Below are 13,995 nucleotides of genomic sequence, written 5' to 3' on the forward strand. Positions count from 1 at the left end.
TCTGTATTTGTGGCAAGATTTTCGGGGCCGGACCGAGCGGCGGGTGCCACCTGAGCTCCGCCAAGTTCCCGGGGGCCGGGCTCGCGGTACTTACCCCCGCAGAGCAGGAGGAGCCCGGCTGTCCGCGCCGCCGAGCGCATCTTCCCCGCGCGGTGCGGCCCCGCCTCGGCGCTCCGGGCGGCACCGGCCGGGCTGCCGGACGGTCCGCGGGTCTCAGTCGGGCCGGCCCATGGCCCGGGCCGGCGGCAGCACGGAGCCGGGCGCGGACGGGACAGCCCGCGCCGGGATGCTTCTCCGCCGCTCCTTCCCTCGGTCCTCCTGGCTCCGGTGCCGCCCCCGGCCGGGAAGAAAGCGCCTCGTTCCCTCGGCGGTGCCGGCGCCTCTCGGGCTCTGCGGGGAGAGCGAAGTCAGGAGCGAAGCCTGCGCTCCGCCGCGCCCGGCGCCGCACCCGCCGCGCTGCCCGGGCGGCGGCACCGCCCGGCTCCGGCCAGCCCCCGGCCCCTCCTCCGCGGCCGCCGGGCCGCTCTGCCCGGGCCGCCCCGCCCCGCCCGCGGAGCCTCCGCCGAGGGGCGGCCCCGCCCCGCGCATCCCCGCGGGCAAGGTGCGGGGCCGGGCACCGGCCCGCGTCCCCCGGCCCCGCGGGCAGCAGCGGGGCGCGGGCGGCAGGAGCGGGAGGCGGCGGCCTGAGGGAGAAGACCGGCGAGCCGCGCAAACACACCAGGTGCGAGACAAAGCGGGGACAGGCGCTGCGGCACCAGGATGTGCCCGAGTGGCCGTCTTCCCCGTCAGCCGAAACACATTAAACGTGTTGAATAATTAATCCTTAGGAGAGGAGACAGTTTTTGCTTGATGGTAGGAGGATGCTGTAGAAGATGTGCGCTACCTGGCAGGCAACCAAAGTAACCCGGAACGCGCGCGTCCCGCTGAGCGGCGAAACGCCACTTTTAAACCGCAAGCGGGAGGGGGTGGGGGGCGGGAAACCTAACCGAGCCAAAGCTGAAATACGCTGTGACAGGTCGGGCTGGGCGAGAAAAGCACTCCGAAAAAGCCGCCGCTCACAAACGCCGCCCCGAGCCCCGCCGCCGGCGCTGCCTCCGCCCGGCGGCCCCGCCGCAGCGCCCGGCCCGCCCGCGCCCTGCCCCGGCTGCCGCGGCCGCGCCGGAGCCGCGGGCAGCGCGGATGGGCGGGCACAGCCTCCCGACCCCCGCGGGCACAGCCTCCCGACACCGACACCCGCGGGCACAGCCTCCTGACCCCCGCGGGCACAGCCTCCCGACACCGACACCCGCGGGCACAGCCTCCCGACCCCCGCGGGCACAGCCTCCCGACCCCCGCGGGCACAGCCTCCCGACCCCCGCGGGCACAGCCTCCCGACACCGACCCCCGCGGGCACAGCCTCCCGACACCGACCCCCGCGGGCACAGCCTCCCGACACCCGCGGGCACAGCCTCCTGACCCCCGCGGGCACAGCCTCCCGACACCCGCGGGCACAGCCTCCCGACACCGACACCCGCGGGCACAGCCTCCCAACCCCCGCGGGCACAGCCTCCCGACACCGATACCCGCGGGTACAGCCTCCCGACACCCGCGGGCACCGCGCCCGCGCAGCCTCTGGAGGGGCCACGGCGACTGCCGCCTGACACAAACCCTGCCCCGCTCCCCGCACCTCTCCTGTCACGGCATCTTCAACCTGCCGAGGAGATATTTATTTTCTGCTCCTCTCCCGAAAGACGATGCTGCTTCCACACAGCCGCGCTGCTCCAGAGATCTGGTCGTCAGGATTCAGACACAGATCAGCAGCTACAGCGTTCGGCTTCCCCAGCCTTCACACTCTGAAACGCCCAAGCAAGGTCAAGTAGACACACAGGGTAGATAACCCGGTGCCGTTGCACCTAGCAAGAATTGCTGTAGATTATTTAAATATAAGTCAAAAAAGAATTCTCTCTCTCTAGGTTAGTAAGGTCTCTGCTTACAATACCTAGCACTTTAAGAGGCAAAGTACGAGAAATAGTACTACAGGAATAGTAAAAGAGCTAACCTATTTTAACTTTTCTGTTAGATCTTCAAGTTAAATCTTCTTCCATGGTCTTCATAAGGCTTGGGAAAACAATAAGCCAAGTCAAAGCAACTAGAAGGGTAATAATGAATTTGAGATGAACAATAATAACCACCATTAATTAATTGCTTTTGAAGCTGCCTGTCACATAGTGTAAATTAAACTTTTGAGTACTTACTCACGTGTCAAGTGTTTGTGGGGCTTTTGCAAGTGCCTGAAAGAGGAAACTGAGAAGGTTACTTGGGAAGTCTTTGTGAACCAAATGAAAGTCTATAGCAAAGAAAGCAACACATAAAACATTAACATTAAATCAATGCTTTGTGGAGAAATGTCTTAGGTTAAGCTAAGCTTTATCTTAAATCATATTTAAAAGCTCGTGCAGTATACAAATCAATATTGATGCCATCTAAAATACACCACTATCATCTGCACTGATAAATGCCAGTTTTCATCCAGGACAAAGTGACTTCTTGGAAGAATTTCAAGGACTTACAATCTCTTCTGGCATCTCAGCAACTGAAGCCAAAGCTGTACTCTTCTGCCAGCTTCAGGCTCTGCTCCAGCACACTAAAACTGGTTTTAGATGCCATCATGTTCGTCATGCAAGGAACAGAAGTAAGGTCACCAGAATAATTTTTTCATTTGATTTCCAGGCTTTTAAGCTAAGCAGTTTTATGTGTTTTCAGAGAATTGTAGCTTACACACAACGCACCTGGAAAAAACTATCCAACTTGGATGAAATACGTGTGTCTTCTGTGTTCCAGCTACTGTGATCACGTCTCTCATGTTAATGTAGTCACCATTCTTTCTGAAACTGCTGTCCTTTATGTCAGCACTGGTATATTGAGGAAACATAGTTCAGCCAGGAATTATAGCCTACCATACAGAAGACAAAAATAACATAAGTGCAGCATCTCTCAAATCCTCGAAAAGCCTATCAAAATTGAGGCATTTTAAATTTTCCACTTGAAATTCAAACTTCGGGAGAAAAATCTTAAACCCTTCATGCCCAGCCTGGTTTCCACATCCCTGAAGAGGCCCAAGACAGGCTGTGAACCATCTGCCCTTGAGTTTACATGAGCCATACAAGCCTATAGCAACCATCTCTTTCCAACAGCTAACTTCTGCTGCACCATGCATAAAATACACTTCCACGTCATTCACTTGGTTTCTTTGTCTGAAGGCCTTTTGAAAACTGAATGAAAATCTGTGCTTGTAAATGGGGAATAAAAAAGCGAGGTGTCCTTAATTTCCCAGAAAAACTCAAGCTTTGCAGTGGCATCTCCCATCATTCTCCTAGCAGAAATACTTTGGAAGTAAATCAACACTTTCCTGCAGGCTAGTGCAATTGCAAAACTATGGCTCATACTCCTTCTCTTCCCCCCACCCCCCTGCTTTGACTCATTTATTTGGCACAGCAGGCTGAACTATTAAATTATTGTAGGTTTTCCTTTTATAAAGGCACCATGAGATGTCTCGATACAAAAATGCTTCCTGAAACTGATGCTGATTGATAACTGTTTCTTGGTTTCATCACAAGTCTTATATCATGTTCATTTAGCATCAGGGCAAGACACTTCAGGACTGTTTCACCTTTCTATGTTTTCCAAACAGTCATGCACAAACACTGAAATATTTTCGGGTAAAACCCTTCCTAGGATATTGTATTTAAAATACAATTCTCGATCAGTTCAGGGCTTGAATACTTTTTTCCCCCATGCTATGAAGTTGGTTACTGTAGAAACTCAGTCTGAGGTGCTGCTGTTGATCATGTAGGACAAAACTATTTTAAACCTACAAAAATGGGTTATTAACATTCAACACTATTTTGTGATCAAACTGTCAAGTCTTTCATACAGTTACAACTACGGTGGCACTGAACAGATATTCTTCCTGAGGTAGATCTAATAGTAAAAGGACAGATTAAACTTTGATCCTGACAGTGACAAAGAATTTATCTGCATGTCATACTTAAAGTTCTTATATACATGTTTTTCCACAATCCCTGGGCTTTATTTTCCTATCCTTCTGTCAATTTCTTTATTTTCTATTTGTTAGATATTGCTAACATATAAACTGCACAGTATCCACATTATCTATTTAATTTTTATCCACTTGAGAGCATCGAAAGAGCTAAAAGCTCTTTGTTTTCCCAAAATACTCATCCAAAAGTGCTATGAATTGGTCAGAAACACTGACTACCATGAAGAAGCAGCAAACTTGTGCTAGGAGATGTCTCCATCTTGGCACCTAGAGAAGGGAACCAAGAAGCTATTTCTTTCAAGTCAGGAGGAAAGAAGTCATACTTGTGGAGAAAGTGCTACAGACTGTCCTGATAACAAGAAGTTTAAGCAAGAGCTTAGGATTGTCCAATAAATAGATAGATTTCAAGGCAAAACCCAGATTCTTGTGAAAGCAGTGACTGGCATAAGTGAAGATGCTCTTTGAGGGAAGGCAGAACATGAGCCTGGGCCAGGACCATGACCAGGAAGAATGAGTGTCCTTTGATGACCTGACAAAGCTGTCCCTCCTGGGAGCGGGCTGCACCAGGACTGCCCTCATCTGACCTCACTGCTGCTTCTTGGCAATAAAATTCTAAATTCCTTCAACAACATTAGTTTGTGTCACTGTAAATGTAATATAAAGCCTTTTTAAAAATACATTAATCCTCAAAAATTGCCTGATTTCTGGCCATCAGATTGTTTCACTGAAAGCATGAAATCATAAATCACAATGTCTGGTGCCATCAGAAGTCAGTACCAAAATAGGTCTCTGAAATTTTCAAATGCTTGCCTTTATTGCTGCAGGTTTCCATGAAGCACAGGATGACTATGCTGGAGCATTTCCATGCAGAGAGGAAACAAATTCTCGCAATATTTGCAAACAACAGGTGCTTTTTTGTTTCAATTCTGTTCATAATCTCATGTCATATTGCATCTATCTTGTTACAAAAACCCTCTAAAACTAACAGGAAATGAAAGCTCAGGACATAAAAGTTTTCATGTCTAAGGATTGTCCTGGAGGTGCCATGGATGCAGCTATTATGTCAGAAAAAGGCATTTGGAGCGAAGTCACTTGGATACACACTAGCACTCGACCACTGTACTTTCATTAATGTGAGTTCCAAACGCAGAGAAATCCAAAGGTATGATTTCTGTACTCTTGTGGAGCAGCAGGATTACAGGAGTGTGAGTGCATGAGGATGTGCACCTTGCTGTGATGATGAGCACTGCCTCGGGTGAGCGAGCCTGCAAGCCTGGTGTGCCTGCAGCAGAGCTGTGCCGTTGCACCGCCGCAGGAATATCCCCAGCTAGCATCAGGGACAGGGCTGATGACTCATGGTTATCTCATTTGCACAGACAATCCTTTTTGCCTGGAACCATATAGCATAAACCCAACAGTTGTAACCCACAGGCACTTTGGCATTGAGGTTCAACATTTATCCCATTACTCGAGAGGCATTAATTTCCCCAAGATATTAACAGATATTGGCACGATAAATCTCTTCGCATCAGTATGAGCAGTAAAGTTCTTCTGAACTTTGAAGGCTGGATTTTTCTAGCTTTTAAACAAACATTTGGGATCTGCTGGAAATGTTATGAGCATGCACAAGGATATTCACACATCCCCCATCAGAATCTGAATGGTAGGGGGTAGATACTTTTCCAACAACTAGTTAGAGAAATACATTGAAACTGGCAGCTGATAAATTAAAACCAGCTAACAAAATAGAAAACATCCTTTGTTGACTCTTCTCCAGGTCCATTTCCAGCAGATAATACACTACTATGATCATAACAATAAAAGATTATTTTCATTCTAGTTTCTTAAAATTTGGTGTCAAATATAACAGCCTACATGAGAGATTTGTAACCTCAATTCCCTACTTGTTCATAAAGTTCATGAAGAACTTCGAGCGTGGGTTATGACCAAGGCAAGCTTCCTGCTCCCTGCCAGCTGCAGTACCCCTAGAGTGACCTGGGGGAGGTGAATGCATTGGAGAGTGATTTTGTCCAAGGTACAGTCAGATTTACCCAATACAACTATTTCTGAAGTTTGTAGGTGACCTTAAAAAACACTCCATTACCAACTTAATTAAAAATAGTAACAGCCAGATAAAGCTGTGATACATCTGAAATGATCAGTAAATATTTGTGAAGCTGAGCTTTCACTTTATTTTTTTCATTCCTTATTACTCTTGGCTGCAGAGAACTTGAAAACATTACCACACTATACCCTAGAGGTTTTAAACCTGAAAAGCAAATGTAGTTTTCAAATCTAGAAAAGACATTTCAAATATCATAATTTTAGAAATAACTAATAAGGTAAAGAAACTAACTGAAAATATATAACTATTTGGGTTTCAGTAGGAAAAGCAATTAAATTGGACTGAAAATGTATATCTTTCTTGAGCAGTATCAAATGTCCTATGCTTCAAGTTCAACAGCTAAGCTCCAAAATCTTGTCAGGTCTAACTTTGTCTCAGTGCTCCTTAGAATAGGCACAGCCAGCTTTGCATGAGGGAGCTAAGAGACACTTCCCAGCAGTGCTACTCTTCCTGTCACCCAGAGCAAGGTTCAGTACATGCCACAGTGACAACAAGAGGGCCTCACTTTTTTCAAACTTTCATAGGTTCAGAATAGAGGCACTATAACTAATGTTACTGGTGGGTTAGCCCCAGTGCCATCAGGGAAAATGGTGACCTGAGAGTCTTCAGTCTCCAAAATCATCATGTCAAATTCTGTCAGAGAAGAACTGATAAAATAATGACCATTATTCCATTATGAATATAAGTGTGAAGACACACCAAAGTTAATGAAGAGAAGATCACATTCAATGGAATAACAATTAATTTTGTCATTATAGGAATTAGTATAAAAATATCAGAATCAGGACTTATAAGTGACTTCACCTCTAAGTTAACCTGCATTGGGTTAAATGATCTACATAATCTGATTTACTTTCAGCACCATATGTTACTAAATCGTAATCACTAGGAACCAGGAAATATGATCCTAGGGTAATTCCAGAGATCTGGATTCCCACTGTACTGTAACTTTAAATATATGGTATCCTGGCCATAAAAGAGAGCACTCAGATAGTCAGGTCACACATCTTCATTTGCGCCACGGTTTATAGAGGCACGTTTGCCCCTGTATTCCATCGATCTAACAGGATGTGTTTTTCTATTACACACACACACGGTCTCTACATTTAAAGAGCATTACATTAAAAATGAAATCAAGAGCTTGCCTGTGAGGAAATGTTAGGACCGAGATTGCCCCATGCATTTTTTATTTGCTCAATGATATGCCTTACAAGTCTCATTCAGGAACAGCTAGGAATGTGTCAGTGCTTCCAACTAGTGCTGGAACTTGTAAATTCCTAGGATTCAACCCAAAGATATAACCTCAAAATAACATACTTGAGACTCATGAAGAATTCTTGTTTTTCCTGTGCATTGAGTAAGCCAGAGTCCAGTAAATGCAAGAATATACAATTACATGTAGAAACACTCTGAACAAAGAGGGTGAATTCAGATTGAAAAGGTAAATCTTGTTCATGTTTTGAGTGCCTAATACTGTGACACTGTTCTTTAATGTAGGCTTTTCCAGTATGTAATTTCCCAAAACTTTTAAAAATTAAAATTTCAGAATTATACCACATGGAGCCACACTGAGTGCTGCATAAGTTACAACAAGATTTTAAATGGCCAAAAACAACTATTTAAAAGGAAAAGAGTCTTTTGTACCCATTGCAATAGGTAACTATGACCAAGATGCCAAGCATATTAGTACAACCTGGTTTTCCTAAAAAAGCAAAAAACAGAAGACAAGCCTCAAAACAAGAATAACACACAGCAAAAAAATGCCATAACTCATATCTGTTCTTTGACTTTGAAATTTGATTATAATTTGAACTTTAAAAGGATTAGAAATTTCTCAAAATCATCACGTCACAAAAAAAACAAAAACAAAACAAAACAAAACAAAAACCCAAAAAAAAACCCCAAAACAACCAAAATAAGGGGTGCTGACTCTTGGCCAGCCCAGTAGGGATTCACCCTGTAGCAGAAGGTCCCTGACCCTCTAACATCCTGCATGGCCCTGAGGCTCTGTACAGTGGAGAACATGTTGGTCAAATGGACCACTCTGGAGATTTAGCAGAAATTCTTCAGAAAGTGCTGAGGATGCAAGTTCTTTTAGTTAGAGGCTTAATGCACAGGCAGATGTGGATTGATTTTTCAAGGAAATGGGAACAAAACTCTCTTCCCTGAGGTCCCTGTTCAAAATGCCAGGTCATGACAGTTCTCCATAGTTTACACTGACACCATTTCTTTTCTACAAGTTACACTTTCCTATGTGAAAGTGCAAAATCTTGCATAAGGTTTACTTAAGGAGAAAAGACAGGGTCTCTCTGCCCAGTTACCCATTACAAAAGGCTCTGACTTGCACTTTCCTAGTAAAAACAGCAACAACAGTGTGAGATAACAGTAAACAGAACTCTTACCAGTATAAAACATATATTTAAAAGGTTATAAAAGTAATGGTTTTTTTCTGTTTTAGTGTTACAATCAAAACACCAAGGATAGTTTCATATTTATTTTTCTCATTTCCAGAGAGAAGGAATTATAGATTTCTGGTTTAGTGCAATTATGCCTACCTTTACACACATGCATAGAAATAATATAAACCCTTAGAAGTTCATTCTATTATTCCTTTGTGCCTTGACTTCCATGAACTTAAAGATTTAAAGAGCAGGACTCAGAGCCCAAGGGAGAAAGACAAGAGAAACTTTAAGTACCTAAAGCAGCAAAAGTAGGTTACCATCATATTTTTAATTTATGCGTATTATGAGCTGAGCTGACAGTCATATATGTCTCCTATGATCAACAGCTAGGCAATTTCTTTTTGAAGTCATCATGGTCAGTTCAGCTACTCAGAGTCTGTTTCTATTTGTTTGGGTTGTGGAGCATCCTGTATTCTAGCTCAGAGATATTTGTCTTTCTTGGAGTTGCATATATGATGGAAACAGTTATTGTTTCTAACCACTGCAACTCAGAGCAATTCAACACAGCTGTTTCAGTTTTGTTAGCACATGCAGCAGCATTTAACTAAAACTAAGAGCTCAGTGACTACAAACAAGGCCATGTAAAGTGGTGTTTGATGCAGGGCAATAGTTGTGGAGCAGGTTCACAATAATTGGAAGAGAAAACTTGGAAATATTTGCCTTTGTCCCTTAGACTCTGACAAACAAAATTCATGAAATGACAACTTGAAATGACCTTTTTTCCATTACACTTTCTACACTGAAACACTGGTCAGTTGACACCTGGGAGAAACTGGTTTGACTGATCCAGGTAAACAGAAATCAGGTAAATCAGTGCTCTATCAACCTGCAATCATCAATTTTACAGCTCCGATATTTCTAAGTTAAACCAGACCTTTTCAGGCGTCCTGTATCACAGTTCATGTAAACTAGGCACAGCTGGTCTCTCCACCAATAAATCAGCCATTGAAGGAGTAACAAAATATATACAACTAAGGCACAGACAGGACAAAAGATTGTGACTGAAAGAGAAACCGTGCAGTGAACCTAAGAAGTCAATTTAGAGAGTCTTGACATATTTCATCAACATGTACTGAGGAAGTGCTCCCGTGGGGAAGGTGGTTTTGTCTTGAGTTTTTTATACTGATTCTGCAGCAAATGCTTTGCATAAGGTATCTCTGAATGAAAGGGATGTCTGGTATATTAAAAAGCAGCAATGCCTCTAACAACCATGGAGACTGTAAGAAATAAGGTCCTAGAGCAGAGCTGTAGGGGTGGGACATACAAGGTGTTGGCATGTGCAGCCAGTGCAGTCCCCAGCCACACTGGCAGCCTAGGTCTCCTGAAGGTGCCCTGACAACTTGGGGTATCACAGAAACAGCCTAAAGTGATAAGGGATTATGTATAATACAGTTTGTCCCCTCTATGCAATAGTAACTACATTTTGTAGAGAATTTATCTTTACTCTGCTGACCAGAATCCCAGCTCTATTAGGATCTGTTGTAGAGGTGCTGTGTGATTTTTTCAGAGGCTGCTGTATATCTACATGGAAAAGATGCTTAATGTCAAATCAAATTAAACAAAGAATTGCCTGTTTGAAACAAAGCATGCATAGCTTTCTATGCCACTGCCCAGGAGAAAAGCAAAAAGTTAAAGCCAGTCTCAAGCTTTAAGTCTCAGGTTAAAAGTACCTGAGACTGGCTCAACAGAGTCTTACAAGAAGCTAAGTGGGTACTGTCTTTGGTGAATCTACTTTATTTTGCATGCCTAACACAATAATTCTTAACAAGATTCCACAGATTAGAGGATGAAATTAAGCAGTCTACATTGAAGTGCAATGTCAGACATTAAGCTGACAGTCCTCAACACCCACTGTCTAAGATGCTTGTGGGGAACAATGTTGGAATAGTAAGACATTCACAAGAAAGGGCCATGGATTAAGTCCTTTGAACCTTGTTAACTATATTAAGGAAGCACTGGTTGTCACCTGCTGACATCTTTTTCTGTAGAAGACTGGATACAAGAATGCCTGCTCTGTCAGAACTGATTTCCAAGTCACTGGGAACTTGAAGTTTAAATAGACAGAGAATGACAGGAGGCTCTAGCACAAACCAACTGGAACCACATTATCAGAGCGTGAAGTTAAGAGTAATAGCTTCTTCTAAGCTATTAAACAAAAAAATCTCAAATCACAACCCAGAAGTAATCTTAAAGCACCTACTGCCTTCAACATCTTCCATTTTGGATGTCAAAGATTTACCCAAGTGTCCCACAGATCCCAAATTTGTGGCTGTTAGCATAGGAGTCTTGCTCTACAATATTCATCAAACTATTTTTGCTGGATATTTTCAGACAAAGTTAATTTGCTCTGTGCACTCATTCTGAATCTAATCCAGCCTTTTTTAATACATTGTAAAATGCCATTGTACCTGTGTCAGCAATACACCTATCCTCTTCAAATTTCCTGTCATTACCCATGAGAGAGAACTCCTGAAAATAGTTTTCCCTCCAGAAAATGCTTGAAATAAGACTGTAAAGAAGTTTTTATTGATTATTGCCATAAGAAACCTGCAGTGACTTCATAAAGATGACTCAGAACTAAACTTAAGCAGGGTGACTTAATGTCACTACACAATCCTACATGAGTCGGAATTCAAAATATCTCCACTATGAGATCACACTAAAGATTTGTCCTCTGAAGTTTTTTTTGTTTGTACTTCTAACTTCCTCCGTGAACTTTGAGGTTCATGTTCTTCTTGTCTACATCTTGTTGTACTTCTCTGTGTAATTTGTCTGCTAATGAGCCTTTTGCAACCAAATGCTCAAGTGCTTCCTTGAAGACTGTGTCATAGCGATAGATGTAAAAGCACAAGGGCTCGCATGAGGCACAGTGAAGGGACCTGAACTAAGGATATGCATCAGTGCATGGGAGCAGTGAATGCTCTTCAGGAGGACACCCTCAGGACAGGACAAGCTCAGTCCTTATCAGTGTCCTGTCCAACAGCCACCTTTCCAGCACAAATGTTGAGTGAAATGTCAGGATTGACTTAAGATGTCTTAGCTGTATAGGGCTCACCAGGATCTACTTCTTGAAGAAATTAGGGTTCCAAGCCCACATTATTTCTAGACTTGGGTACTGGCTGCTACAGACTGGCTACAAGTCACAGAGCAGAGTGGCAGACAGAGTGTCCCAGAGCTGCTGTTGATAGAGCCCACAGGAATGGCCTTACTGCTCCAAGCTGGGCAATGAACCTGGGAAAGTTGCTTTGCTGCCATCCATGACCCAGTACAAATGAGCAAGCAGCTCACCATGGCTTAGGCTGCAATCTCCTTAGTCAGCAACTAAAGCCAGTCCCAGGTGTCAGAGCTTGCAACATTTGGGACAGGACTCTTGACCGAGTTTAAAGGCAAAGGCAACAGAGTAAATTATTTTCCCCAAATAGAATGTGCCTCCTGTTCAATGTTTTTCCCCACTACATAGTATAAAAATGCTGACTCCACAGCTAGTGGTAGGGGGTTTCATCAGCTGCAATGGGCTCCAGTGAATAAACCCAGTGATTTTGTCACCGGCCAGTTTAGCTCAGAGGCTGGCTGAGGCAGCTGCTCAGTGTCTCCAGTGTGTGTGGACATGCTCTGAAACACAGGATCTGGCAGTGACAGTTTTCCCTTTTGCACATCACCTGCTTCACTGCTTTTGCATAAGGGTGATCTAAAGCTTAGCAAAGACTCGTAGCTGGAAATATTGCATGGGTATTAGAATTACGGTAATGCTCTCCCTTTGCAGAAAGGAATTCATTAGCTACTGGCTCAAAAACCTTTGGTTAACAATAGGCATTTAAACCATTATGTACCAAAAAGCAGAGCTATGATATCTTAGCAGGCATGGAGTATTTCTTATTTGCATAGTTGCTGCAGCAAAAGTACTTCAACTTCTTTCTATCTAGATGCCAGGAAAAAAGTTCACTGTAAGTATTAGAAGAACATAGTTTGCTTTTGTTGCTCCAGTGCAAAATAAGCTTGTGATTTATCTTTCTGTAACAGAAATACAGAGTTGTTCATGGAAATAACTCATGTCTGCTTCACTTAGTGTTGCATGAACATTAACTACATGCTCTCCATTATTACTATTATTATTCATCTCAAAAGGGAGTCACTGAAAAACACATTTGCAATTAGAGACCCCAAAGGTGGTCTGTGATACAAAGTGAGTTGTTCAGAGTCACCAGCTGAGAACAGAGTTCAGAGTCAGTACATACAGACCAGGACCACAGTATTTGGCAGGCAGGAGGAAGTAAAGTTTTACCTGTCTGCTGGAAGTTGGCAGGGAGCCCAGGTAAGTTTAGCTGTGTACATCCCTCATTCCCTGCAATGAACAGTCATCACTAAACACCCACTGCATGACCTGGTTGAAAATCAATTACCAGGCTGCTACATCTTAAGTCAGTTTGATGTTTCCTTATTAAATCTCCATTCTCTGAAAATCATAAATGTGTAATTCACTCTGATCCTGCAGGTGTTAGTCAGACTTCTAGGCCTGCAGGTGTACCCACACTAGTCACTGGAGAACTTCAGTCACATTACTATCTTGGCGCTGTGGGTCACAAGTCTAATATTTTTTTTTTTCTCATGACAAAAACAAGCAAGCAGGAACATTTCCTCAATCAAGGGAAACAGCCAACATGGTCTGTGACAGACACTGGAACATAAAGTTATTCAGTGCTAGAACAGTATAAAGCCACTGAGATGAAGAAAAATAAAACTAAATCCTGGTCCATATGCCAGGAGAAATTGCTTTGCTTAGACTCTTATTCAAGGCTCACACTTTCCGGCCTAGCATTCCAAAGTCCTACAACCCAACATGTACTATACAACTCAGTCCATTTTCCCTGGAAGTCTTGGTCAACTTACTCAAGATGCTCTTTCAGTATTTCCAGACACTCTAAAAAGTCATTCCTGTGACACATACAGTGTATTTATCACTCCAGAGATACTACCACAGCTATAATGACATACATGTGTGGGTTAGGATCTCATGAGCCAAGTCAATGCCACCACTTGTTTACTGTGATGGGATCTGGTAACCACAGCAAAGCTTGCCTCAGGCTCACGATGAGCAAATTCATATGCACATAACCACCCATGATAACAGTTTGCTTTTTCAAGAGTTCAAGTAGCATTTGGTTGATGCTCTCAGGCACATGGTGTGACTCTTAGGGATGGTCCTGTGTAGGGCTAAGAGTGGGTTCCTTCCAATTAAGAATAGTCTCTGATTCTATGATGTGTGTGTATATACACACACACACACACACACATCTATATAACTGTATTGGAGTTGAGGTGTTAAGAAAATTAAATAAGCATTAGATTTATTGTTTAGTAAATATAAGAGT

General features: G+C 43.8%; 1 protein-coding gene across 3 annotated transcripts in view; it reads right to left on the bottom strand.

Annotated features, from left to right (window-relative positions):
- Positions 1-13,995, bottom strand: part of RET (ret proto-oncogene) — a 93,036-nt gene that overhangs the window by 78,016 nt on the left and 1,025 nt on the right. The window contains exons 2-3 of one of the 3 annotated variants that reach the window (XM_085583313.1): positions 1,667-2,932; positions 95-390 (exon numbers count right to left, since the gene is read on the bottom strand). In XM_085583313.1, the coding sequence (XP_085439439.1) occupies positions 95-140 (46 nt within the window). In that variant the 5' untranslated portion in view covers positions 141-390; positions 1,667-2,932. Of the gene's footprint in view, positions 1-94; positions 391-718; positions 885-1,666; positions 3,072-13,995 lie in introns of those variants that run through there. The other 2 variants (XM_085583314.1, XM_085583315.1) reach the window with 2 other exon arrangements.

The sequence above is a fragment of the Lonchura striata genome, chromosome 6, assembly GCF_050655825.1.
Source record: "Lonchura striata isolate lonStrDom1 chromosome 6, ASM5065582v1, whole genome shotgun sequence".
Taxonomy (NCBI): Eukaryota; Metazoa; Chordata; class Aves; order Passeriformes; family Estrildidae; genus Lonchura; species Lonchura striata.